General features: G+C 52.6%; 1 protein-coding gene across 1 annotated transcript; it reads left to right on the top strand.

The window, feature by feature from the left end:
* Nucleotides 1-833: 833 nt before the first annotated feature.
* Irs2 (insulin receptor substrate 2) lies at nucleotides 834-23496 on the top strand. The gene is made up of 2 exons (XM_021637520.2): nucleotides 834-5322; nucleotides 21197-23496. Exons 1-2 carry the CDS (start codon nucleotides 1314-1316, stop codon nucleotides 21199-21201), a joined length of 4014 nt encoding a protein of 1337 aa, XP_021493195.1. The 5' UTR covers nucleotides 834-1313; the 3' UTR covers nucleotides 21202-23496.
* The last annotated feature ends 4028 nt before the right edge of the window (nucleotides 23497-27524 follow it).

Raw genomic sequence — 27524 nt, 5'->3', positions numbered from 1 at the left:
GGCGCGGCGAGCGGGGGGGGGGGGGGACGCCCGCCAGCACCCGCTCGCGGCTCCCGCCCAGGCCCGCCCTTTCCCGGCACTATGGAAACCGCATTTTCCTACGCCAGCACGCCCTCCTCCTCTCTCCTATTACATCCAGAACAGGCGACTTCTACTTCCCGGGAACCTGACAAGTGAATGGCTCCGATGACGCCCCGGAAAGAGCCCACGGCCGGGGGCGGGGGCGGGCGCCCGCGGAGGGTGGGGCGGGTTCCGGGGCGCCCCTCGTCGCAGGGAAAGGGCACCGAGCTGCCACCGACCCGGAGCTGGCGGGCAGCGGCGCTCGTAAACAAGCCGGGCCGCGCGCCTGCCACCCGCAGCGGGCACCGCCCTGCGCCGCGCGCCCACCGCGGCTGCGGGGGCACGACCACCGCCCCGCGCCGGCTCCGACCTCCCGCCTCCGTCCCCTGTCAGCGGCGAGAGGCCTGGGGCCGGTTAACCGGGCGCGGGGTGGGGGCACAGACCCCGCAGCCGCCTCCTCCGCGGCGGCCTTCCCACCCTGGGTGGCATCGCCCCCTCCCGCATCCACGACGAGCCCCTGATTAATGAGCCCGGCCCGGCCCCCGCCGAGCCCCGGCCGGGCCTCGGAGGGAGGGGGAGGGGACGGCGGGAAACGCGGCCCCGCTGTCGGCCCGCCCCGCCTTCCCCGCGCCTCGCGCCCATTGGCCCGGCCCCACGTCCGTCGGGGGCGGCGCAGCCAATGAGGGGCGGTGGGGCGGGGCGTCGGCGCGAGTGTGCCTGCGTAACGCAGAGTCACGTGTTGTTTTGCTCTTAGTTCAGTCACTCGGTGCGCGATGTGTTACTCACTGTGCGGCGGGGACCGCGACAAGCCCGGGTCGTCGTCGGTAGCGGCAGCAGCGGCGGCGGCGGCCCCAGGGGCGGCGTGGGCCCCCACTATCCGGACGCAGCCCGGCGCCGCGCCGCGCGGAGCGGAGACAGCAGGCCGGCCGCGCGCGCCCTGAGCTCGGCCCCGCGGCGCAGGGACCCCGACTCTCGGCCCAGCCGGCCAGTCCCCGGGCGCCGCCCGAGAGCCCGCGAGGCGGCGGCGGCGGCCCCAGGCGAGGCGGGGGGCGGCCGGCGCCGCGCCGAGCATCCTCCGGAGCGCCCGCGGGCCCCACGCCGCCGAGCCCCGCGCGCCTCCAGCCCACCGCCCGGGCCCGGGGGACGCGCGCGCGCGCGGCCGGGCGGCGGGGGGCGGGGAGCCGCCCGCGCCCCTCGGCCCTCGCCGGGCCCCCGCGCACCCCGGCCGGCCGGCGCGGCCTGAAGCGGCGGCGATGGCGAGCGCGCCCCTGCCCGGGGCCCCCGCGCCGGCGGGCGGGGACGGCCCGAACCTCAACAACAACAACAACAACAACAACCACAGCGTGCGCAAGTGCGGCTACCTGCGCAAGCAGAAGCACGGCCACAAGCGCTTCTTCGTGCTGCGCGGCCCCGGCTCGGGCGGGGACGAGGCGGCCGGGGCCGGGGGCTCGCCGCCGCTGCCGCCGCGGCTGGAGTACTATGAGAGCGAGAAGAAGTGGAAGAGCAAGGCGGGCGCGCCGAAGCGGGTGATCGCGCTCGACTGCTGCCTGAACATCAACAAGCGCGCGGACGCCAAGCACAAGTACCTGATCGCCCTCTACACCAAGGACGAGTACTTCGCCGTGGCGGCGGAGAACGAACAGGAGCAGGAGGGCTGGTACCGGGCGCTCACCGATTTGGTGAGCGAGGGCCGCTGCGGCGACGGGGCCGCCGCGGCTACCGGCGGCTCCTGCAGCGCCTCCCTCCCGGGCGGCTCGGGGGGCGCCGCCGGCTCCGACGACAACTACGGGCTGGTGACGCCCGCCACGGCGGTCTACCGCGAGGTGTGGCAGGTGAACCTGAAGCCCAAGGGCCTGGGCCAGAGCAAGAACCTGACCGGGGTGTACCGCCTCTGCCTGTCGGCGCGCACCATCGGCTTCGTGAAGCTCAACTGCGAGCAGCCGTCGGTGACGCTGCAGCTCATGAACATCCGCCGCTGCGGCCACTCGGACAGCTTCTTCTTCATCGAGGTGGGCCGCTCGGCCGTCACGGGCCCCGGCGAGCTGTGGATGCAAGCCGACGACTCGGTGGTGGCGCAGAACATCCACGAGACCATCCTGGAGGCCATGAAGGCGCTCAAGGAGCTCTTCGAATTCCGGCCTCGCAGCAAGAGCCAGTCGTCCGGCTCGTCGGCCACGCACCCCATCAGCGTGCCGGGCGCGCGCCGCCACCACCACCTCGTCAACCTCCCCCCAAGCCAGACCGGCCTGGTGCGCCGCTCGCGCACCGACAGCCTGGCGGCCACCCCGCCGGCCGCTAAGTGCGCCTCGTGCCGGGTCCGGACGGCCAGCGAGGGCGACGGCGGCGCGGCGGCCGGGGCCGGGCCGGCAGGAGGCAGGCCGATGTCGGTGGCCGGGAGCCCCCTCAGCCCAGGGCCGGTGCGCGCGCCCCTCAGCCGCTCGCACACCCTGAGCGGCGGCTGCGGAGGCCGCCCGAGCAAAGTGGCCCTGGCGCCGGCAGGGGGCGCGCTGCAGCACAGCCGCTCCATGTCCATGCCCGTGGCGCACTCGCCGCCCGCGGCCACCAGCCCGGGCAGCCTGTCCTCCAGCAGCGGACACGGCTCGGCCTCCTATCCGCTGCCTCCCGGCCCCCACCCGCACCTGCCTCATCCGTTGCACCACCCCCAAGGCCAGCGCCCGTCCAGCGGCAGCGCCTCCGCCTCCGGCTCCCCCAGCGACCCAGGTTTCATGTCGCTGGACGAGTACGGCTCCAGCCCCGGCGACCTGAGAGCCTTCAGCAGCCACAGGAGCAACACGCCCGAGTCAATCGCAGAGACCCCGCCAGCGCGGGACGGCAGCGGGGGCGATCTCTACGGGTACATGAGCATGGATAGGCCCCTGAGCCACTGTGGCCGCCCTTACCGGAGGGTCTCCGGAGATGGAGCTCAGGACCTGGACCGAGGCCTGAGGAAGAGGACTTACTCCCTGACCACGCCTGCCCGGCAGCGGCAGGTGCCCCAGCCTTCCTCTGCCTCCCTGGATGAGTACACGCTCATGAGGGCCACCTTCTCCGGCAGTTCCGGCCGCCTCTGCCCTCCCTTCCCCGCGTCCTCTCCCAAAGGGGCCTACAACCCTTACCCGGAGGACTATGGGGACATTGAGATTGGCTCTGGCTCGCACAAGAGTTCCAGCAGTAACCTGGGGGCAGACGACGGCTACATGCCCATGACGCCTGGCGCGGCCCTGCGGAGCGGCTCAGCCCTGCGGAGCGGCGGCCCCGGCGGCTCCAAGACCGACGACTACATGCCCATGAGCCCCACCAGTGTGTCCGCCCCCAAGCAGATTCTGCAGCCGCGCTCGGCGGCGGCGGCGGCGGCGGCGGCGGCGGCGTTGCCCCCCTCCGGAGCGGCAGCAGCACCCCCTTCAGGGGCGGGCAGGATCTTCCCCGGGAACGGAGGCGGCTACAAGGCCAGCTCCCCGGCAGAGAGCTCCCCCGAGGACAGCGGGTACATGCGGATGTGGTGTGGCGCCAAGCTGTCCATGGAGAACGCAGACCCGAAGCTGCTCCCCAACGGGGACTACCTCAACATGTCCCCCAGCGAGGCGGGCGCCGCGGGCACCCCGCCCGACTTCTTCGCAGCAGCTCAGCGGGCGGGCGGCGAGGGCCTCAAAGGGGTCCCCGGCCACTGCTACAGCTCCCTGCCCCGCTCCTACAAGGCCCCCTATTCGTGCAGCGGAGACAGTGACCCCTATGTGCTTATGAGCTCCCCGGTGGGGCGCATCTTGGAAGAGGAGAGGCTGGAGCCCCGGGCAGCCCCCGGGTCTGGCACCTTTGGGGCAGCCGGAGGCAGTCACGCCCAGCCTCATCACTCCGCAGTGCCTTCCCCCATGAGGCCAAGTGGCAGTAGTGGTGGCCGCCCCGAAGGCTTCCTCGGTCAGCGCTGTCGGGCAGTGCGGCCCACACGCCTGTCGCTGGAGGGACTACAGACTCTTCCCAGCATGCAAGAGTACCCTCTACCCGCAGAGCCCAAGAGCCCTGGCGAGTACATCAACATTGACTTTGGCGAGGCGGGCACCCGTCTCTCTCCGCCTGCCCCCCCACTCCTGGCCTCTGCGGCCTCGTCCTCCTCACTGCTCTCAGCCAGCAGTCCTGCTTCGTCCCTGGGTTCAGGTACCCCGGGCACCAGCAGCGACAGCCGGCAGCGCTCCCCGCTCTCCGACTATATGAACCTGGACTTCAGTTCTCCCAAGTCTCCTAAGCCTAGCACCCGTAGTGGGGACGCAATGGGCACCATGGATGGCGTTCTCTCCCCAGAGGCCTCATCCCCATGCCCGCCGCTGCCCCCACGTCCTTCCGCCTCCCCTTCCTCCCTGCAGCAGCCTCCGCCACCGGCTCCAGGAGAACTGTACCGCCTGCCTCCGGCATCGGCTGCCACATCCCAAGGCCCCGCTGCTGGCTCCTCGACATCCTCGGAACTTGGGGATAATGGGGACTATACCGAGATGGCCTTTGGCGTGGCTGCCACCCCGCCGCAACCAATTGCGGCTCCCCCAAAGCCAGAAGCTGCCCGACTGGCCAGCCCCACATCGGGCTTGAAGCGGCTGAGCCTCATGGATCAGGTGTCGGGGGTGGAGGCCTTCCTTCAAGTCAGCCAGCCCCCAGACCCCCACCGGGGTGCTAAGGTCATTCGTGCAGACCCGCAGGGGGGACGCCGTCGCCACAGTTCAGAGACCTTCTCCTCTACCACCACAGTCACCCCAGTGTCCCCATCCTTTGCCCACAACTCCAAGCGCCACAATTCGGCCTCTGTGGAGAACGTCTCTCTCAGGAAAAGCAGCGAGGGCAGTGGCATCCTGGGAGGAGGTGATGAGCCTCCCACATCCCCAGGACAGGCACAGCCCTCACTGGCTGTGCCCTCAGCACCGCCGGCCAGGCCGTGGAACCCCGGACAGCCTGGAGCTTTGATTGGCTGTCCCGGAGGGAGCAGTTCTCCCATGCGCAGAGAGACCTCTGTGGGTTTCCAGAACGGCCTCAACTACATCGCCATCGACGTGAGGGGCGAGCAGGGGTCCTTGCCGCAGCCTCAGCCGCAGCACCCACAGCCAGGAGACAAGAGCTCCTGGGGCCGGACCCGTAGCCTTGGGGGGCTCCTCGGTAGCGTCGGAGGCACTGGCGCCAGCGCAGGGTGTGGGGGCCCGGGCACTGGAGCCTTGCCCTCAGCCAGCACCTACGCAAGCATCGATTTCTTGTCCCATCACTTGAAGGAAGCCACGGTCGTGAAAGGTGAGGTCCTTTGACCTTGAGGATGGGAGGCATGGCGGAACGTTGGGTGCCTAGATGTTACCCTTCCTAGTGGCTCTCGGCCCAATTGCCAACATGCTGGCTCCTCTCCCTCTTGGCTGCCATGTCATTGTCTTCCTCCAAAGAGCTGGGCAAGAACATTGAGTTGGGTTAATGCTGTTCCTCATGGGTGGAAGACCCTGATCTTATTTTAGGTTGGGCTATCACTCACCTGGGTCCTTGTGGCCCTGTCCTTCCCGTCGCTGGCTCGGTGGAGGCTACAGAGCAGCCACTCCAGAGGAAAGTTGTGTAGATCTTCATAGTCGAAGGTGCCGAAGGCCCCAGCTGCTGGTTCTGTGTGGGTGGCTGCGCTCCAGGTCACTGCTGCCCGAGAGTCCCATGCAAGCGTGAGTCTCCATGCTGCTGGCAGGAGCAGTTCCTGTCACTGCAAGTTCACACGGAGACTGACAGGCTTGTCCGTCAGAGGCACCTTAGCTCTCACAGGGAAATGGCTGTAGTGTGGCTTTGCTTACGTAGCCCGATGGCAGCTGTTCTCACCTGAGCACAGCGGGGAGTTTCCTGGAGGGTTTCCTGTCTGTGGGCACTAGGCAGGTAAACCTCCCAGGAGTTCTGGTGCTGCAGGTCCAGGACCTGGCAAAGTGGCATTGTTAGTAAGTCCCCAGGTAATACTGGAGCTGTTGCTGTGGGCATGTAGGTAACAGAGCCCTGGGGAGGTGTGGAACTCCAGAGTCACTGGAAGGCCCCTGTGGGCTGGGTGGAGCAAAGGGTGGGGATTGGCACGGGAACAGGATGTTCTGGGATTCTCAGAGCACCTCAGGCGCTAACACTCAGCCATGTTTCGGGACCAGGGATTAAAGAAAGCGCAGGAAAGATGAATGTGCAGGTCTTTCTCAGGAACCGTGGGACTGGAGGATGCCCACCACTGCCTCTTCACCCCTGCAGACACCCTTGAGCAGGGATGGGCTTGCTGTGCAGCTGGCAAAGCCTTCTCTGCCTCAGAGTGGCTGGGGTGTGAAGGTGGGCAAGGGAGCTCAGCTCTGCTGTTCTTCATCTTGTCTGTGTTTCTGTGGGGTTCCACCAAGGACAGGCTTTGTGCCATGGTGGAGCTAGTGGTGTGTTTTGGAAGCAAGGTGGTGGTCTGTCTCACAGGGACCTGGGCACTTTAGGTTCTTAAAGTAAGTGGTCCAGTTGAATGCCTTTTGCGCCCAGACTGTGTTGTGTAGTATATTTGGGGCTGTTAATTCATTGGATCCAGGTTTATAGCTTGGGGCAAATACTGGCAAACTCTAGGGTAATAGTTGAGAAGCTAATTCTTTGTTATTCTAATTGAAACTGGAGCAGAGGAAGAGGAGTTTCTAGGAATTAGCTGCAGAACAGCACTTCACCATCTGATTAAATCAACTGGAAGTTGGCAGAGCGAGCGTGTCTCCTCCATGGTGCATCTCTCAGCTGAAGGTCACTTTGTCAAAGTTTTACTAAACAGCACAAAATTTTCTAGTGCTAGGGAGTTGAGGCTAGCTAAGCCACAGGCCATATAAATACAACTGGGTTCGTGTGACTGAATGGGGCAAGTCAGTCAGTCTGCCTCACCCACACACTTAGTTGGCCACTTCCATTACCCTGGTAGAGGTGGTGGGTAACCGTGCAGAGTTGGGCCCGTGTTATCTACTCTGGGAACCCCAGGCCGAAGTCTAAACTCAGAGGCTTGGGGTCTGCGGTATAGCCCCTGCATTCAGAGAGAGGTTAGAAAGAATGCTGGCCTGCAGGGGGTAAGTTTGTTTGGACACCTGGTTCATGTAGTCCGGCCTAAGGTTTCCCACCAGGATAAAATTCCTGTCAGCCTGCAGGATTCACGCATGTGAAATCCAAACAGCTCTTCATGCAAGCAGTCGGGGCATTTTGGTTTCCGTTTGTCAGGTCCCACAACTGTTATGTTAAACTCTTTTCTAAAGGGGACTATTTTTATAGGAAAAACAGATAACAAGAGTTCATCTATTGTGCCAAAGCCACGTGTTCAAGGGGAGGCAAATGTGCTAAATTAGATTTCTGGGAAATTGACTTGAGCAGAGAGCAGCACCGGAGTGGGCGGAGGTGAGCATGCCGCCTCTGCTCACAGAGCTGGGCCCTTGATGTCTGTTGAGCCACAACGGACCCCTGAAAACCCCAACATGGACTTCTGTGTGCAGTTCATACGCATGTAGAAATTGGTGGTGGGCACAGATTTAAAGTTCTCTACAGAGCACTGTGCTTTGAGAAAGTGGTTTGTAGAAGCCAGGCTAGAAGCATGAGTCTGAAGCTGAAATGGAGAATGTCCTCCCTCTTACCAAGCTCAGCCCAGGCTCTTAGCTGTGCCCCATGTGTGTCCATTCAAGCTGCTCGCTCGTAGTCTCCTTGGACAGACCTCGTTAGTTACACAGGCATGGAGTGGCTTCGTTCAACCTCGGTCAAATTTAGTACATAAGTGATTCAGAAGTAAAAGTCCTGGCAACGTTTTATAGTTGGTGGCAGTTGAGTTGGAAATGGTGGGTTTCTTAAATACAGCTGACTGAGAATCTGGAAAATGCCAGGTACGTGTGTATGTGTAGGAAGTCTGATTAATCTATTAGAATTGTGTTGTTGGGAACTGAGAATTCATTGGATTAACTGTGTTTTAAAATGAGTTCTATTAAAATCATGTACATTGTTGTCAGTAGGATTAGATTGGTTTGGTCCCTAAAAATCTTAGTTTTCCTCCATAGAGGGATTTTCACTGTGGAAAATACCTAATTAGTTCTGTTTGATTAAAAGACTACTTAAACATTCCAAGGGTTTTTTGTTTTGTTTTGTTTTTGTTTTTACAAGATTGTCAGATAAGTGAGGTGTTTGCAGAGGAGCTGGGGTCTTGATTTAGTTCTGCCTTGGGAAGTGTTTGATCCCCATGCCCAGTGCAGTGGCCTTGCAGACCTCTTGTGTCTCAGTGGATGCCACCTGGGCCTGGTGCCTGGGGAATGAGACCGTGCTGGCTAGCTCCCACCTCCTAAGGAAGAAGCAGCTGAGGTGCTAAGGAAAACACTCAGGCTTTGGTGAATGAAAGTCACGTGGCCAGTTCTGCTTCCTTTATTGAAAGAAAAGCCTTGACTGAAGCAGTGTGGCAAAGGAAGGAGGGAGGGGCCAGGAAGCCAGGGTTCTGGTTGCTAATCTCCTCTGGGGAGCCACCGACCCGTGTTCCCCGTGTTCGGTGGCCTCGTCTGTGGAGTTGATTCTTCCCCTGCTGGGTCATGAGGAGGTGAAAACCAGAGCGTCCTAAGCCCTGAGGAAGTGCTGAGAAAACAGCAGCTCTGTGATGTCAGAAATGTGAGCATGAAGGCACTTTGGAAATGAGTACTCTTAAATTAAAAACTAATAAATAAAACACAAACTGGCAGTAGTCTGAGGATGAAGACAGTGGCTTCTTAAGTGCTTTCCCTGCCCCCATTGTCAGTTGTGCTTGGTTTGCTAAAAACCTCACCTCCTTCATTTAAGAATTCAATAAAACCAGGTGGATAGTTCAGCCATAGAGCAATGTGAAAGAGAGTAGCAAAACAAAACAAGAAAAGATTTGTTCCAGAATTTAAAAAAAAAAAAAAAGTAACAGTGTAGAGATTCAAATTACACAGTAGCAGAACAATTAAGAAAGACAGGCCTGCTGTCTGCCTTGGCTTCAAAGTACACTTTATACTCTCCTCTGTGATGTCTTCAGGTATTAAGAGCTGTTGACAAGCCGAGGATGTGTAATTAGAATATACATTTTTAAAAACTGACTCGTAATGCTGGAAGCTCTCATCTAACAGCCAAGCCCTTAAACTTCCCGTGTTTAATTAGCCAGCAGCGTTCAGCAGGGATTCGGTTCTGTTTGTTGACTTATAGTGCGGGTCACTGCTGAGGTTTTGAATTCGACGCCATGCTATCTGTTTGTAGGGTAGGAATGTGCTGGATTCTTTGCTCTTCACCCCTAAAGGATAAATTTTAATAGCAGCAGCTGTGTATAAAGGCACTCCGTTAGATTTCTGCTAACACCTTTTCTTAGAAGCATATGCTAAGAGCCAGGTAACTTTGCTATCAGATTTGGCAAGCTGGCCAGCTTTTTGTTTTGTTTTGGGAGGGGGCCTTAGATAGTACAGAATTGCATGTTCTCTCTTCACCTTGGAAACAAGGAAAATGTAGCTTTATTCTTGCATTTACATTGCCAAGTAGCATGAGGGCCGCTTTGACTTAGAGGGGAGCTGAGCCCAGCTTCAGCCTTTTTGCTGAGAGAATTTGGGGGGGGTGGAGTCTCTGCAGTCTCTCCAGACCAGCATGAATAGACTGTATGTTTTTTGTTTTTGTTTTTAAGATTTTTGTTATTATGTGTACAGTATTCTGTCTGCATATATACCTGCATGCCAGAAGAAGGCACCAGATCAAACTATATGGTTGTGAGCCACCATGTGGCTGCTGGGAACTGAACTCAAGACCTTTGGAAGAGCAGCCACCTCCGAGCCATCTCCAGCCCCATGTGTATGTTTTCAAGAAGTACCAAGCATTTTGATGTTGCTGTTTTAGTATACATTTTCCGAATCTCCACAGTGACAGGCTTCAAAGGTTGTGTAACTTACCTTTTGGTTTTGTGACAGTAATGCTTTCCAAACCTAAACTGAATAAATGCTCTGTTCATTTTCAATGGTTCCAGTGAGGGGTGGCCACTGGTCTTTGAGTGTCTTCCTAAGCTCATGCTGAGCTACCCTGAAGTAACACATGCAGAAGAAAGTTGGACTAGACAGCAAAGCAAGCTGCACACCAGGAGCTGCTTGCTGGGTGCAAAATGTGCCAGACACTTCTGGGCTTGGCAGTCTTACTTCTTAATTTAATTCATTGTGTTAGAATGCTGAAATAAAGTCGGGTTAAAATGCGCAGGCTGTGTGTGGATGATAAAGCAGTCCATTTAATAATTGCAATTTCTTTTCCTGCTAAACTAGAAAAAAAATACTGTTTTACACAGTCATGGTTTTTTGTCCAAAGGCGTGCTAGAAAGTGCAGGCAAAAGATTTAAACCCTTTTCCACTTTCTCGTGTGTGATATTTATGCAATTATATTTGTGAAATATTTCTTACCTCCTGTGCATTTACTGTAATTGGGTCAAACATTTGGATTCATGATATATTTTAAAATATAAACCTTTGCATGAACTTTGTACTTAAAAGTAAGAGTCTTTCGATATTTATTTTTTAAATTATCAGCTTTTCCAGAAACATGTTTAGAACTGCTATTTGTGTATGTGTTCCCATATTGGATTTTTATACCCATTTTTTATTCCTAATTGAGACTCAAATGCTAATGTATTTTCTGAGCACATTCAGTCTTTATTCAGGCACCTCAAAAATATTGGTTGTCTATTCTTTTAATCCTTAGAGGGCTAGGAGAGGTTCTTTATGATTAACAGTAATATTTAAGCTTTGAGTTTTTTTCAAAGCGTGAATGGAAGCTCTGTAGTTCACCCTGGGAAAAGCCGTATGCTGATTTTACAGGTGCCTCAGCTTTGTTGCATGCTCGCAGTGCAGTGTTTAATATTTATTAGTGTGACATACTTTCTCTACGTGCTCTGTAGACTTAACTCAGGCCATCTTCAGGGACAAAAATGTATCATTAACGATCCAGAAAGGGGGGCTGGAGAGATGGCTCAGCGGTTAAGAGCACCGACTGCTCTTTCGGAGGACCCAGATTCAACCCCCTGCACCCACATGGCAGCTTACAACTGTATGTTAACTCTTGGTCTAGGGTATCTGACTTCCTCATGCAGACGTACATGTAGGCAAAACACCAATGTATATAAACTACAAATGAATAAATCATTAAGAAAAGCAATCTATAAATGTGCCAAGTATAAGGCAGTGCTGAAAGAGTGCTGAAAGAATTCTGCTCATTGGGTGTAATGAAAAATGAAAAACGTATACCACACAATACTGAAGGGTAATTTCACAAGGTGGAGCTGGGAGGAATTCAGAACATTTTCGTTGTAGTGTTTTATTTCTGTAAGTCCAATGTCATGTGACGTTTATACACCCTGCGACTTACACAGAATCAGCTTTTATGTGTGGATGTTTTGCCTGTGTTCATGTCTGCGCACCACGTTTGTACCTGCTGACCAGGGAGGCCAGAAGAAAGCATCAGAGCCCATGGGACTGGGTTTGCAGAAGGCTGTTAGCTGCTGAGTGGGTGCTGGGAATTCAACCCCGATCCTCCAGAGAAGCAAGTGCTCTAAGAGCCACGGTATCTCCCCAGCCTCAAGCTCAGTTTTTGAAGTTAAAGGGGTCATAGGGGCCAGGTGACCTGAGCAAGGTCATTAAGAAAAAAGAAGGGGGTGATGTTGGAATCTTGGGTCCTTAACCCAGGCTCTTTTTGTTCAGTTATCAACTTGCACAATGCCTACACCCCTCTGCCTCAGCATTTCCAAGCTGATCCTGTGTTTCTGGTCTCACTTGTTTGGCAGTGAGTTAATTTCCCCTTTCCCTCTCATTTCCCTCCATACACTATTCAGAGTGAAAGGGAACAGTTAAGGAAGAAGAATGGAAAAATGTATGTTGTGGGAAGGTCCTCTTTTTAATTTTTTTAAAGCCAGTTTCCACCTATCAATTTGAAGAACTCCGTAGTGTTAATTTAATTTCTAAGTGCCTCTCCCCTTGTTCCCTTCCCCTCCTCCCTTTTTTTTATAACCCTTGGTTTTTTGGGGTTTTTTTTTGTTTTGTTTTGTTTTGTTTTGTTTTGTTTTTTGTCTAGGGATTTGCTAGCTTATCTCCTGGAGGTAACCTGTTATGGTCCAGGCTTTGCTTCTTGGACCTCTGGAGGTGTCCGGAATGAGACATTTTTATTCCTCTAGCAGTTTTTAAGTTTAAGTAAAGAACACAGGGCATGGTACTTGATACAAAACTCAGTTTCCAGGTACATTAAGCCCCTTCAGCTCAGTGTGGAACAGTAGGGGGTGGGGTGGGGTGGGATCCGGAGGTACATGAGGGGACACAGAACTGGGAGCCACTGCCTCAGCAATGTCCTTTCACAGGCTGCTGTCTTATTCGAGGTCAGATTTCATTTGGGTATAGTAGTCATTAAATACCATCAGGAGAGCGCAGGGGACGGTGGTCTAGAGGTCACGCCTTGGGTGAACATCTGAGCACCTTGCCTACCCTCCTGGGCTCAGCCTGCTCTAGTGGAACAGCTGAACAAGTGTGGCGCGCCCGCCAGCCCCCTGCTGTTAGGACACTGCTTGGGTGTGGACAAAAGGATGTGTTTGAGGTAGCAAATAAAAGTGCCCATTGAGAAGATCGTTCACACAACAGCAGAGAATGTTGGTAAGAAGAAATTTTTGTAGCCTAGTTGAGCATGAAGGCTGAGGCTCCCCAGCAGCACTGAAGCCTTCACTGTTTGGGAGCAGAGCGGCCCTGCTGACCTGTGATGCAGCCTGGGTTAGTACTCTCCGCTTCTGTGTCTGTGTCCTAAGCACGGAATATCCTACACCCCACACAGCCCGTTAGCAGCTTCCAAGGAAATGAGTCAGTACTCAACTAATGACGGGTAGATTTGGAAAGTCCCCAACTTAGAATTAGCCCCAGGACTGGTTAGTAGCTAACCAGCTGTTGCAGGGTGGTCACCTGAGGACCAGGTCTCCCACTGGGTCTTACTGTTCTTAAGGTCCTTCAAAAAAAGTTGTGGGGAAAATTATTTAGCTGGGTTTTTGCATGGAGATAAACCGATTTCATTCACATTAAACTGGACACAAGTGGTCCCCTTTGGGAATAGTGTGGTCATAAACAATAATAAATAATAAATAAATAAGTAAGAGTACTTAGACAGGTGCACCAAGAGTTCACTAGATGTTCACAGTTAAAAACGAGTAGATCATTAGAAGGCTGAGTGGCCAGGCCAGTGCTGTGTTCATGTTGGCTGAGTCTTGGAGTAGGGTCCTTCTCCCTCCAGCCCTGGGCCAGGAGCCTGCCGTCGTGAGCAGCATGTGGCCGCAGTGGGCTGATGGAGGGGACTTCCACAGGACAGTCAAACCAGAACCATGGAAGCTTCTCTAGGTTTCCAGAGAGTCGGGTTCAAAGTTCAGTCTTGCCATCATGGATCTGTTGAGCTCTTTCTAGAAACAGAATATTCTAGAACCAAAGAGTGGACTCTGGCTGCACTAACAGACCAGTCTCAGCCATTGTGTCCACAGATCAACGAAAGAGGGAAGGAGAGGAGACAGGCCCAGAGGATTGAGAAGAGGGATCACATCTTGGGGCATTGACTTGCATGTACGGTTGAGGGAGGAGAATTGGGGCTGGGGCAGGGGTGCTGTGTGATTGATTATGCAGCCCCTGTTGAGGTCCCATCGTCCTTATCTCAGTTCTGGTTCTTCAAGATGTCCAGAGTGTTGGAGGGGACAGCTGGCTCTGGAGATGGGCTGCCCTTGTGTTCATAGGTGATTGCCCTCCTGGGGGTGGCGCACCGCCTTGGGAGCCGCTGCTGTTCCTGGAATCAAAAGTGGCTGGAAGTCTAGAGCAGCGACTTATCTCTGTGCCTTCAGCTTCAGGGACAGATTAAGCAAATGAAGCCAGCCTCTAAGCCAACATAAGACAGACAGACAGACACAGACACACACACACAGGAGAGGAAGAGTTTTGCCCTCTTTTTTAGTTATTTTGTGGGCTTGTATGAGAAGGCAATGCTTTTTTACCAAAGCAGATTCTGGATGTACTTAATTGTGAAGTTAGTTGTAAAAACTGAGAGCCACGCTCTCTGGTGTGCTGTGTAGGGGCTCTTTTTATCACAAACAGTGAAGTCTTTTCCAAGTATGGTATGTGTGGACTCCCCAACTGAGGCCCTGTGCCTCCCTCCCTTCAATTGAGCACATTCCAGGAAGCCACTTGTCACTGCAGCGACCCTGTTTGTCCTATGCCTTTCTAATCGTTAGAAAAGCAGAGGGAACCTCTCCTCTTTTTTTCCCCCTGAGTGGGGCCACCCTGGGCCACTGCTCTACCCTTACCCCTCTTCAGGATCTTGTCTGTCCCTGGCAGATGGGGAAATGGTGAAGCGAGTGGGTGAGAAATCTTAGAATTAGACTGAAATGACTCCACTAAATCTTTAAGGCATGCAAATAATGGCTTGGAGCATTAAGCAGGATTGGAGAGCCACAGAGCAGCTGGGTTTTGTGTGACAGCGTCAGAAATCAACTAAGTAGAGCTGTGGTGCTCAGTGGGTATGGCAGACTCCTAACCCTTGGCATTCGCACACACCTGGAAGGGAGGGTCTGGTGGCCTCGGAGCCCCTCTTCAGGATGTGGAGATCTGGCTTCCTTGGGGAGGTGCCTTCCCATGACTGCAGGGCTCCACTGTAGAGGCTGAGAGTGGCTCGTGTCTGGGAATGGAGCTAGGGGTTCTCCTGCCGGTGTGTGCAGAACACATGCGACGGATGTCTCTGGCCAACAGCATGCATAGTTTTAAAAGCTTGCTGGAGTTTGGGGCCAGCTCAGCCTCAGTCTGCTAAGTTACACTTTAACAAGTTACTATAGCGGCAGTGACTTAGAGAACTGTCTGCCTTGACAAGCTAGGAAAGAGGCTCATCCTTCTGTGTTTCGCCTCCCTGGCTTGTTACTCCTTCCGGAAGCCAAAACGTAACCTGCTGCTTTCCAAGGGAAACTGAGGGAAAATTACTTTCTGTGAGTCGTGTAGCCGTGAGTTCCAGAATCTGATAGGCCTCTGAGATGCTGTGCTGCCTCCAGCCCTCTGCCAACCAGAGGGGGGGCGCCCAGCTGTCCACCCTGCAGACCTTCACCCTGAGCGGCCATGCCTGCATACTGGTGGGTTTCCTTCTCTTGGGCTGTCGCTTCCAGGTGCTGCATAGAACTTGGGTGAGGCCATGAGTTCACAGGATATCTGGCAGACAGGGGCTGGTTTGTTGATTGACCTACCAGTCTCTAGCCTCTCCTCTGGGCCTGATTGACAAGAGCAGATGACATGTCCTTGCTTTGGATCTAGCTATCAAGGTGGGGGGTGTGGCTTTGTCTACTGTGCTCAGCCCAGCATTTTACCCTCTGTCACCAGGAGCCTTGGACCCTGCTCTGACCCAGGCATCCTGGGCCTGAGTGCCCTAGTGTGTGTGGCTGCTAGAGGCTCTGCCTGAACTGAAGTAGTCTTTTTGGAAGCGTAGTACATATGGACTTTAGTGCTTCGGTCTCCTTGTAAGCATGCAGGCCTTTGGCTGCAAGAGTCCCTGTGGATCCCATGCAACTGGCTGAACTGTGTGGCAGTGGGGGCTGCAGGGGGCAGGGAGGGCAGCCTGCATTGTGGCTGGATGCTATGCCACGTTGTGGTCTGCACCAGGCTTTTCTGCCCTGGTTTGAGTAGGGTGGGGAGGTAGAGACACTCTGGGGGTTCTGGGGTTGCCTCCAACGTGAGTTCTCCTTCTCCACTGGGCCTCCCAGTGGTTCCCTCTGCTGCTAGGTAGCATACATAGCAGGGTTTCCACTGTTGTCCCAGGTGCATCTTAGGAGGGGGGTGGGACTGTGACAGCAGGTGTCCTATGCCCTACTGCTGTGACTCCCCAAACAGTCAGAGGAGACAACCTTCCCCAGCAGCTCAGGTCTGAAGAAGGCTTTGTAGTTCAAAACATGGCATGTGGTTGCATGCCTGCATGACTGAATATGCTCAGAGAAGTGAAGGAGTCTGACCACAGAGTGTGAGTCATGCCAGAAGCATGTGCTGCTTGGTGTAGAAAATCAATATTCATGGATGTTGTGCTTGTAGTCAGTATGGTTTCTATACAGAATCTCCTTTGATGGTTTCACTGTGACACTTCTGGGGGTGGGTGAGGTGGGGAGAGAGGTTATCCCTGTCTTCAGGAGTGGGTGTGGTGGCCACAGTCCTAAGTCTGGCTCTGGTGAGTGTAGCCATGAGGCCTCCCACACATGTGTGGGTTTCAGGGTGCAGGAATAGTTGCAACTAATGGTTCCTGTGCCCCCACCCCCAGGGAATGGCAGTGTTTGAGGGGTGGCTCAGAGTGGGGGGGGGCTGTGGCAGAGGCTGGGCTGAGTTTTGTTCTTAGTTCCTTTTCTTGCTGCTGTTGCTGCTATGGAACACCTGATAAAAGCAACTCGGTCCAGTTTATTTTGCCTCAGAGTTTGAGAGTACGCTCCATCGTTTGGGAAGGCGTGGCTGGAGGAGTTTGAGACGGGTGGTCACATTTGTCCCCTGAGTGACTGATTATTGCTGTGATCAAGTTGGCAGTCAGTATTAACCATCATAGCAATAAGCAGGTTGGTCATCAGTTGAAGGAAGCACATGAATGTGGTCCGAATATTCATCCTACTTTCTGCGATTTGACAAGGAAAAAATATAGGCTTTATAACTCCAGTTGTAAGCATTTTTATATTGTACATAAAACATAGTTTTTACACCAGTGTAAGCCATCCTATAGAAGTGTGCTAGATCTGAGGGAAGAATGAAGCTTCTTACAGGATGCTTGTAATTTTAATGCTGGCTCTTGAATCAACTATTCCCATGAGGGAGAAGCTTTGCCCTTTAAGTCAGATTTTCAAATGACGCAAGAAAGATTTGGGCCGATGGTGAATTGCAGCTGTGGTGCGTATCGGTTTCTCTTTGTGAAGCTAAATATCAGCAAAGCTTGCATTTAGTGGTGGTCAGACGGATTCTGAGCTGTGCTGTGCATTAGGAAGGCAGAGGGATCACTGTGAAGAATGCTGGCTTCACACTCGGTCTTATGACTCGCATGGTCTGTAAGAGGATAGCGTGGCCTTTAGCGGGCAGTATTGCATTTCTGAAGTGCGTAAGCTTGCAGAGAATTTCCAGAGGTATCAGTTGGTCTCAGGTGTAACACACAGGTGGAAAATGTGTGGCGCTATTTTGACAAACCGCCCTGTGTCTTCTTTTTCCTTGATAAATGTCGGTGGGCTCATCTGCCTTGAAGGGTTGGTTCTCATTGGTTCTGTGAAGGATTGGACAGTGAAGGTTCATGCTTGGTTACCATAGCTACCCAACTGTGCTTGAGGTGGAAGCAGCTGCGCTATGTAAGTGACAGTGGCCATGATCCAATAAAACTTTATTTGCAGAGATGTGGCCGGCCCCTGCCGTGCACCATCACGGTGTGTGCCATGGAAAGTGTTCTCCCTGAGTATCAGACCGCCTTCAGGTTTTGTTTTCCTTTTGGAAGTCGTGCTTATCTTTTCTTCTCCAAGAAGTGGCATATAAACTGGAAGGTTCTTATTTTAGTTTTTCAGTTAGTTGAATGTAGGTTGACTAAGGAGCATTGTCCTGAGTGCAGAGGACGTGAAGGCCGGGACATGGTCACTTGCAGTCCAGCAGGCAAGATGGCTTCCCAAGGCATTATATACATTACCTAGTCGTCCTCATTAAACAGGATCAAATACTAACATGGTATTTAATGTCCTTTGAAGGGAGTTACATAAAAAGCCAATGAAAATTTTGCATGATCTCATACATAGAATCTTAAAGAAACAAAACAGGTTAAATGTACAGAGAGCTCAGTAAACCTGGTTGACTTGGGCTGGGTAATGCGTGGGGAGAGAGGGGGTGGGTTCAGACACAACGGCACTGATGGCTCTGTGGACGTCTACAGGGTATGACAATCACATTAGCGGGTTTTGTTGAGGTTTTAAAAGCCAGCAGCCTTTAACTGCAGCTAGAGGAGGTGCAGGAAGGGAGCTGGTTAATCCCTGGTAACCTTTCCACTGTCCAAGTGTGCCGCATAGCAGCGTGCTGTAGCCCTCGAGTACGCACAGCACCATTTCTTACAAAACAAAACAACATGGAACAGATGCTGCAAAGCGGAAGAGGAGGCTGGATTCATGCTCTTCCGGTTGTCTCACTCACTGCACCCCAGACATCTCTGCCAGCGGTCAGAGGGAGCCTCCCCCTTGACAACCCTGGGAAGGAGTTGCCCCTCCCTCCCCGCCCCAGGCCCCTGTGGCTATTTCCTCTAGTTTTAACCTGGGATTGGAGTGTCCTGGTTTGAGAGAAGGGGTCCCCTAGGATGCAGAAGAGTCTGGAGGGTGGGGGTTGGGCTGGAGGATGAAAACAGCTTGGTCGGTTGGTGTCAGGACCTGCACCTGCAGGCAGCTGGGGGCCTGCTAGGGAGAAGCTAGTTCGAGGCCCACATTAGGAAACAGCCATTGAAACCGTGCCTTGTAAAAGCCAAGAGGCTGAGCTGGCAAGTTCCCATGGGCGAAGCTGTGGGTGTGTAGAGGAAGTTTGAAGTGAGGCGCACACCGTGGCTGGGCCATTAAGCGGCTGCCTTCCTTGAAGGATTAAGCAGGACTAAAGGGCAGGTGTCTCTTCCGCACTCCAGCCTTGAGAAAGCCAGATCGTCTCTTCTCCCGTCTGGGATCAATTGTGTCATTAGCAAGTTACAACTGGAAGGGAGAGAGTTTGTGTAATAGTAAGCATTCAAAGTGAAAGGATTTTAATTGTCAGTGGAAGTGTGAGCTCACGAAGAGAAGGCCTCTCTCAGGCAGGTTGTCACAGGGAGCTTAATCATCCATGTTTTCCTTTTCAATTATTTTCTTTCCAAGTTAGATGAAAGGTTAAGGAGCCGTTTTTCTTAGAATCTCTTTTGGTGGGTTTGTTATCACACCCAACCGTACTTTTTTTTTTTTTTTAATGCTTTTTAGCAAAGTATGAAGATACTAAATTATCAGGCTTTTTTTTTTCTAGGAATTTCTCTTCCAACTGAAAAGTCTCTTTTCCCAGCTAGTTCTGTGTTTAAATAAAAAAATAAAAACAAAAAGCCTAAACCGGGCATTGAGATAGGCTTGAAGGATGTGGGAACTCACCAAAGGGTTTGTTTCTGTCTTAATTCGATTTGCTCCTAGAAATAGAAAATATGTGGCCTCTGGTTTTCCTTTGTCATGCAAATCAACATTCATCTAAACAGCACTAGTGGTTCAGGGTGCACACCTGCTCTTCTGTGCCCTGCTGGGGCTCTGAGTTCCTGGGACACTGGAGCCCGGAGCCTGGGCTCCCCAGGGCAGAGCTGCCCTGGCCCAGGTGCATCCTGGGATTCAGAACCCTGGCCTCTGAAGGACCTTGATGTCGAGCGTGCGCAAAGCCAGAGTCTCTTGATATGTCCCAGCAGAGGGAAGGGGCTAGTTCACCGGACTCGGATGCCCCTGGCATATCTGTCTTAGTTTTTGCTGACAGACTCTGGGTTTGGTGCTCATCTGGCTGGTGCAGAGGCACTTGCTTGTCTTCTCCCACTCTTTCAGTGGTGTGTCCTCTGTCTCTCCCTCCGTCCCCGTCCTCTCCCCTCTCCTCTTTCCCCGGGATCTGAGCAGAACCTTTGGAGGTGGAAACCCAGGCTCATTCGACCTGATCCTCGGGGACTTAGGAGTCCTGGCCTGGGATCAAATCCCATGTGGGATGTATCAGTGACGTATGTCATCAGTGACCTCTGAGCAAGATGAGGCCAAGCTGTGGAAGCTCCTACGATGGGAGGAGCTTCTCTGCTGAAGTTCCCCTTGTTGCTGTCTCTGCTTTTTATGGCTCCAGGCACTTGCTGCTTCAAAGGGTTATCTCTGCGCTCAGGGAGTTGGGTGTAGAATTGCAAGGACATTTCAAACCCTGTGACTCCACTGTCCATATGAGTTACAGCCAAATGCAGGACAGGGGTGTGTGGATCTCTCCTGTGTGCAGAGCAGAGTCCTTCATGGGTTTCTCTCCTACCACCATGATGGGGACAGTCCCTTCCTAAGGCACATGCAGAGCAGAGTGGCCATAAATGAATCATCCCTGTGTTGCCTCTAGTGGATTTGACATAGGTAATGAATAAATAAATGTGTACTGGCATCTCATCCTTAGGAACTATAAATATTTAAGGTTGAGGATGTCAGATTAGTAGTGTTAGAAAGTATTTTCTTCCTCGTAGTCTGCATGAGCCAGTCCAGTAACAGTCTATATGTTCGCAGAGGGGCAGAGGGCACACTCATTCTAGCTCGCAGGCCTAGGGCGCATGCATCTTGGCTTGCACCCAGGTCCATTCCCAGCTCTCTCTTCTCTCCTGGGGAACTGGAAGGCAGGGGCGCTGGTGAGGGCAGGGCCCGGTTCTTTGGTGTCCACCTCCCCCACCCCAGTCCTGGGCCAGCCTTCTAAATATGTTCCTCGGGCAAACATTCTGGCTGTGGTAGGTCAGGGTTCTGGCCAGCATGTGCAGCATGGGTTTTGCCACCTATTTGCACTGGAGAAAGGTGTTCTGGACATTGGTATAAAGACAGCTAGCTTCAGTATTAGGCCTTCTTTTCATAAGAATAGAAAAAGGGGGGGGCTACTCAGGCAATTCCTTTCTCTTACCCACCTTGAAGAGGCAATTATTCCTTTCTCTTACCCACCCACTGAAGAGTAGTGCTTCATGAAGTTGGACCCTCTGCTGTGGGTCGGGTGAGGCCCCCAGACTCTGCTTGATGTCATTTCTGCCCAGCCCTTCCTCACCTGAGGAGTCAGAGCCTGACAGTGAGAGTGCAGCCCCCAGCAGACTAGTTGTGGGGGGGGGCAGCAGTTGTCCGAAGGTCAGTGTTGGGGACAGATGGTGGCTGTGAAGGCGAGAACCCTGCCTAGTGCCTGTGCTTATTTGCTGGAGCACTTGACAAAGTGGGGGTGGGGGGCGGCGCCGTTACTCACCCGTGTGTGCACCCTGCTGCCCCACCTCCAGGACAGCCACTCAAGCTTGCCTCTCCAAGCACCTTATTTCAGGGGAAAGACCCAAATCCCGAATGCAGGCTCACGGGTTTAGGGGAGCTCCCAGGTTACTGTGGTCCCTGGAGCATGGCTCACCGGTTGTCTGCTCTCTTTTTTTTCAGAGTGAAGTGCTGCTGGCTCTGTCCCTGCCACACTGAAATCTCCGAATCCATTCGAAGGACACTTAGCATGTTTCCAACCAATGCTGCTCACTTTCCTTTCACCAGGAGCAAGTCCACGTTCTGAGACTTCTGTGAATTGTATTAGATAAGGAACCGAGAGGCCAGGGTGCCGCTCTCGCCTGCTTCCACGTGGAGCACTTGTTGCCATCACACTGTTTGTGTTGCATTTTGTTTCATTTGTAAACTAAATGAGGCGGTGGAATACACTCCGGGAGATTGGATGTTTCCATTGGCCCTCATAAATCCTGGCCATCCTTGTCATTTTGTTGTTATTTTTCATTTTGGCAAATCGGATTAATCCCTCAGCATGCAAGGAGAGGCTACGACACACACAAAAGTGATCAAATCTGGTATTTACTGGCTTACAGTCAAAGCTACCACAGTCCTACCTCAGTTCAGGGTGAAGCCGGATTGATGGGCAGGGTTCAGGGCAGCTGTGCGCCCAGACCACATGCTGACCTCCGCCTCTGTTAAGTAGGTGTGGACTCCAGTCCAGGTCCCTGCAGAGTGTACCTACACAGAACCCGGTGTGGGACTGGCAGTTCTCCATGGGATTGGACTGAAGACGGATTAATCCTAATAATTCCTAAATGTGACTGGAGCAGCCTCCTTTTGGAAATCATCAGCCGCATTTGGGGGTGGGGGGAGGGGTGGATCTCTCTTTGTACCTTTACAGGCTTGTTGACTTCTCTCTGTAGATGTTCATATGAGTACTTCAGAAATCAAAAGCCTTTTCTCCCCTCTACAAGCCTCCCGCCTGTGAATCTAAGCTCGCACTCCTTGAGCCAAAAACTCAATGTAGGCATGTCCACAGCTCAAGCCTGGTTCGGGGTTTGACAAATTTTGTTTTTTAGATATATCATCTCTGACATAATGTTGCTTTGTTGGCCAGCAGCGCTGCCCTGAACACGAGGGGAGGCATTTCAGCCGTTGTGCTACTGACGGCAGAAGAAGGAAACCACCTTTCTCCCTGCACGGCTCGTCAGCAGTTCTTGACAGGGACTACCCTGGGTGTGTTCTCAGTGTTCAGGAAATGTCAGTGTTGTGAAACTGGTTCACGTGTCACCTAGAAGGGCTGAGCTTGCCGGCTGAATACCTGTCACCTTGCTGCTCCATCACAGGACTGGAGGCCCTGCCTCCCCTGACCCCCACTCCCCAGTGCCTGTCTCCTTCATAGTCCCGTAGAGGCTACACTAACTCTCGGAAATGTGAGTTGCTGGTTTATTTTTTATTGTTGTTTTTGTTTGGGAGAATATATATATATATAAGTATATAGATATATATCACTATAGAATAATGCATTGGTAAGAAGGGGCTTTTAGAGGATGACCAAAAAATTCCATGTCTTAAAAATATATTTAATGGCAATGCAGCTGTCTTCCTGCTTCCGTGCTGAGCTTGTAGAAGAAGGTTGTATTGCAAGACAAAGTTGAATGTAAATTGACCCCCACCCTGCGCGGATCTTGCGGTTTCCTTTCCTGCAGTCGTGCGTGGCGGCAGCGGCGCACAGGCCGCCAGCACTGGAGCGAAAGTCCGTTCTGCCGCGTGCCGTGCTTTACCGAGATGGGAGAGAACCTCCTGAAACTTTGCCTATTGTTGGGACTAGGAACTCGGCCGTGTTGGCTGTGTAACTAAATCCCCCAGGGACAGTAGGGCTGTTCTGCTGACCACAGCACCCCGAGGCGGATGGGACACGCCCTCCACCCTCGGAGCGGTCACCACAGGACACAGATGGCACGTGTCCCTGCCGCAGCTGACATGAGCAGAAAGAGAAACCGAGAGTACACTAAATCGCCCTCATCCTGTACATTTCAAGAAGAGCAGGCATATGCAATATTTCCATCCTTAATTTAGTTTACAGAATGGAACCAAAATGTATAAGTGCTATGTTCGCCACATTCATGCTGTATATTGGTCTTTGTACATCCTGCCTGACTTAATCTTAAATTTAAACTATTTTTTGCTATATAAACTTTAACAGTTAAACAGTGTTTTCTTTGGTACATGTTGTTTCAGGATATCAAGATGTTAAATATATTTCTTGCTATTGTGTTTAAAAAAGAGAGTCACCCTCCCTGCTGTCTTCCGCTGTACATGCTGTATATAGGGGTCACGTGATGCCGCCGAAGACGAGAATAAACTGGAGTAGTTTAGTTTGCTGTATTTAGTCTGTATTGACCATGGATGCCCTCCTTAATAGCCATATGCAATAAAATAAAATACATTATTTATGAAATGAACACAGACTGGAGGATCCTTTTCTGCAGGGATAACCAGTTTAGCTTAAAGCCAGTCTCATCCTGCATGCGGTCACTAACAAGCACTGTGGGTTTGTTTTCGGAGACAGCGTTTCTCTCTACATAGCCCTATAGCTTTATCCAGGAACTCACTGTGTAGCCATCTGGCCTCGAACTCATAGAGAAAGCACTTGCCTTTGCCCTTCAGATGCTAGGATTAAAGGCATATGCTACCACACTCAGGCTCACTTTGATGCCTTTTGATTTTAACAATTTTACTCTAAATTGAAAATGCCCCCTAAGAACAACAGCAACTTAAGGGAGAAAGGGCTTACTGTCCTTCAAGCTCCAGGGTCCATTATGCCATGGCAGGGAGGTCAGAGCAGGAGCTTGAAGGCATCTGTCACATCACAGACACAGCTCAGCTCACATTCTCTTTGGTTTGGTTTGGTTTGGTTTGGTTTGGTTGCTGCATGTCTCCATATGTCATAAACCACTTTTGGGATCACGTTCTCTCCTCCTGTGTAAGTCCCAGGAATAGCACTCAGTTGCCAGACTGGCCAGCAGGTGCCCTTTACCCTCGCCATCTTGCAAACACCACTTTCTCCTGTTGATACTCGCCAAGCTAGGGAATGCTGCCACCCGTGGTGGGCAGGCCTTCCCACCTTCCCCAGATGTACTCAGAGGCTCCTGTCCCAGCTGTTTCTAGAGCCTGTCAAGTTGACAAAACCACCATCATATTAAGAGAGAAAGTGCTGTGTCCGTGTGGTAGATTGAGTGCTGGTCTAAGTGTTGTATTAATTTCTTCCTGGTTCACCACAGCTTCACAACACAGTGTCTTCCGGTTTTAGGGATGAAAAGTCAAGAGTGTGCGTGCGCATGCGCACTGTGTGTGTGTGTGTGTGTGTGTGTGTGTGTGTGTGTGTGTGTGCGCGTGTGTGAGAGAGAGAGAGAGAGTGTGTGTGTATGTGTAAGAAATGATCCCTAACAGCGAGTCTTAGAGTCCGCTGCCCAAGCCAGTTGCCCCTCCAGACACAGGAAGTGTAACCATCACAACTGAAGTGCAACTATGGAGCAGAAGATACTGGGATGATGCTCACTGATCTTACCAGGGCAGCTTCGCCCCTGCTGGAAGTGACTTCTGTGTATGTCCTCATTGCTCTATTTAACCCTTGCAGTTAGTTACTAAACCTAAACCAAGCTTTCCGCAGGGAACTCTGTGCCACTCACATCACGGAACAGGCAGGAGTTGGGTTTCATGCGGCGCATGCTCTGTCTGGAAGAACTTGGCAGCTGTTGCCACGTTGCTTTCCTGCACGGAAGCCGCTTAGGGAAAAGTTCAGAACCTAGTTCTTATTCTTAGAGTATTTTATCCTCTGTTTAAATCAGTTCGCAGCCTTCATAATGCTGTGCTACAGCCCCTCGTGTTGTGGTGACCCCAGCCATAAAGTTATTTCCGCTGCTACTTCATAACTAGTTTTGCTGCTGTTATGAATTGTGACGTAAATATCTGATGTGCAAGCTACTTGATGAGCAATCCCCAAAGGGCTCAGGACCCACAGATTGAGGACCACTGGTTTAGCTGCTTAAAAATTCTGCCTTGGCTGTTCTGTTTTGTTTTGCCTGGAGGTTTTCCTGCCTCCGCCTCCCCAGTGCTGCGACCCTGGGCATGTGCACCACACAGATCTCTGCCTTCGCTCCTGAGGCTCATCTAGCCCGAGTCTCGATCCTGAGCATGTGGTATCCAACATGGAAGACTTGGAATTCTGGGTAGCTCTGGGTCCTTCCCGAGGTAAAGTAACATTCTTCTCTGTTTGAGCTGCTTTGTTTTCAATGTTTAGGGATCATTTCCCTTCTGCAAGCTTTATCCTGATACATTTTTCCATCCACATCTTTCACACACACAGTCTTGTGTGTCCACTGGATCCCCTTAACTTTCCTCTGTATTAGCAGTGACTTTGTCAGCCAGGCCTGCCATTTCTTACTGTTGCAGTGTATTTGTAAATGCCATACAGTGTTGGTGCCCATCTTAGCTTTAACTTGTCAACTTGACACAGCTCAGAGTCGCCTGAGAAAGGACTGTCAATTGAAAGATTGCCCAGATCACATCGGCGTGTGGCCATGTCTGTGGGGGATGATACTGATCTTTACCTAACGTAGAAGATGCCTAGCCCGTTGAGGGTGACAGCATTCCCTGGGCAGGTAGTCTGTGAGAAGGCAAATGAGTTTGAGTGTGCAGGCCTTCCTGGTTTCAGCTTCAGGCTCCTTCAGGGACTGATTGTGAGCCACATACACACTTTTCCTTACCAAGTTGTTTTGGGCACCCTGTCTGATCATAACAAAACAGAGTGAAACCGGGACCACCGGGCTGCCCACGTCAGTACCTTTAGTGCCGTGCCGTTCCCTTCTTTTTATTTACTTTTTTTCACTGATGCAATTTAAGTCTCTTTTATTTAGTTAGCAGTTGGTATTCAAACCCAGGGCCTTGCACAGACTAGCTGAGGTTTCTACCACTGAGCTGCATCTCCAGCCCTGATTTTAGACTGGGTGAAGTGAGTGGGTTAGGCTGATATAATACAACCTCTCCCTTTCCCGTCTTTTCAGACTCAACCTTTGCCTCTCACCCCTGGGCCCAGTGGTAGTAAAATGGCTTTTTATTTTAATGTCACCAAATTTGAATCCCTTTACAACTCTGTGCTTTGCATAAAAATCGTTTTACAACTGTGCGCAGCTCTGGTGTGTCCAGAGCCTCTTGCTTTACTCTGCGTGAGTCAGGCAAGGCTACAGCAGCTGTGTGCCCCCCCCATCCCAGAAGTCTCACTTAAAGAGCACATCCAGTGGCTGCTAGCGGTGAGTGAAGGTTCTGCTTCACCATCCTATGTGGAAGGAAGACACCACTTTTGGCTACAGGAGCCCTGCAGTGAATGGAAATGGAGATAAATTGTCTGCCACGCCCCACTCGGAAGGGACCCCTGTCATTTCTGCTTGGTTTTCATTGGCCAATGCTGAGCCCTTGGAGACAGGAAAAAGTAGCCATACTGTGTGCCTAGAGGAGAAAAACTGCTAACAGGCAGATGGTTTTAAGGTCCACACTGCAAAGCTGGTAATCCATCCTTTGGTTTCCAGAGTGTTCCTCTCCTTTGTGTGAGTGCCCTTGGGGGAAGAGGAACTGTGTAGACACAGCATCTGGCAACACTGTGTCCCTGTCACATTGCCACTCACAGAGACACTGCCACCCACTCCTATCTCACACATGAAAACCTGACAATCAATAAACCAGGGCAAAGAGAGGTCCAACCTGGCCAGCATTCTGCTAGTGAGCTAGGGGGTCTCACAAAGCTCTTCCTCGCTGTCATCCTGGTTTCCAGCAGTGTGTGACACATAGCGGTGTTTGACTCAGCCACTCTATTCTGCTGCAACACTCTGTAGGTTTTTTTCTTTTTCTTCCTTCCTTTCATTCTTTTCTGTTTTGAGACAGGGTCTCCTGTAACCCAGGCTGGCTCAGACTCACACCATTCCTGTTGTGGCAGGGGTGCAGTCTCGGCCTTCTTCACCCGTATTCATGGCTGCTATGAGCACTCTACTGACTGAGCTGCATCTCCATGCATACTTGCATTGGCATGGGTTTCATCTGTTGGCTTTGGAGTTGACCTAAGTGACCACGACTGAGTCCTAGTGACCCACTAGTGTCTTACATGTGTGGGATCACACTTAACAACATACAACAGAAAAGGCAACACAGTTGTCATCCTGGAAGTTATTGATAGATGGAGGGCTGGTGTGGTTTGTCTCATTAAAACTGCATGATCTTGTGTGGTAGTGTATCTCTTCTTCCTCCTTCCCTCCATTCATTCATTCATTCATTTATTTGTTCATTCGTTCGTTTGTTTATCTGAGACAGGGTTTCTCTATGTATCCCTGGCTGTCCTGAAACTCACTCTGTAGACTAGGTTGTCCTCGAACTCAGAGATCTGCCTGCCTCGTCCACTGAGTGCTGGGACTAGAGGCGTGTGCCACCATTGCCTGGAGAC

The sequence above is a fragment of the Meriones unguiculatus genome, chromosome 4 (genome assembly GCF_030254825.1).
Source record: "Meriones unguiculatus strain TT.TT164.6M chromosome 4, Bangor_MerUng_6.1, whole genome shotgun sequence".
In the NCBI taxonomy this organism is placed as follows: Eukaryota; Metazoa; Chordata; class Mammalia; order Rodentia; family Muridae; genus Meriones; species Meriones unguiculatus.
This window is presented reverse-complemented; position numbering and strand designations above follow the sequence as displayed.

Excerpts from the sequence above, each read along its gene's own strand:
- Irs2 (XM_021637520.2), top strand. The coding sequence starts at position 1,314 with ATGGCGAGCGCGCCCCTGCCCGGGGCCCCCGCGCCGGCGGGCGGGGAC.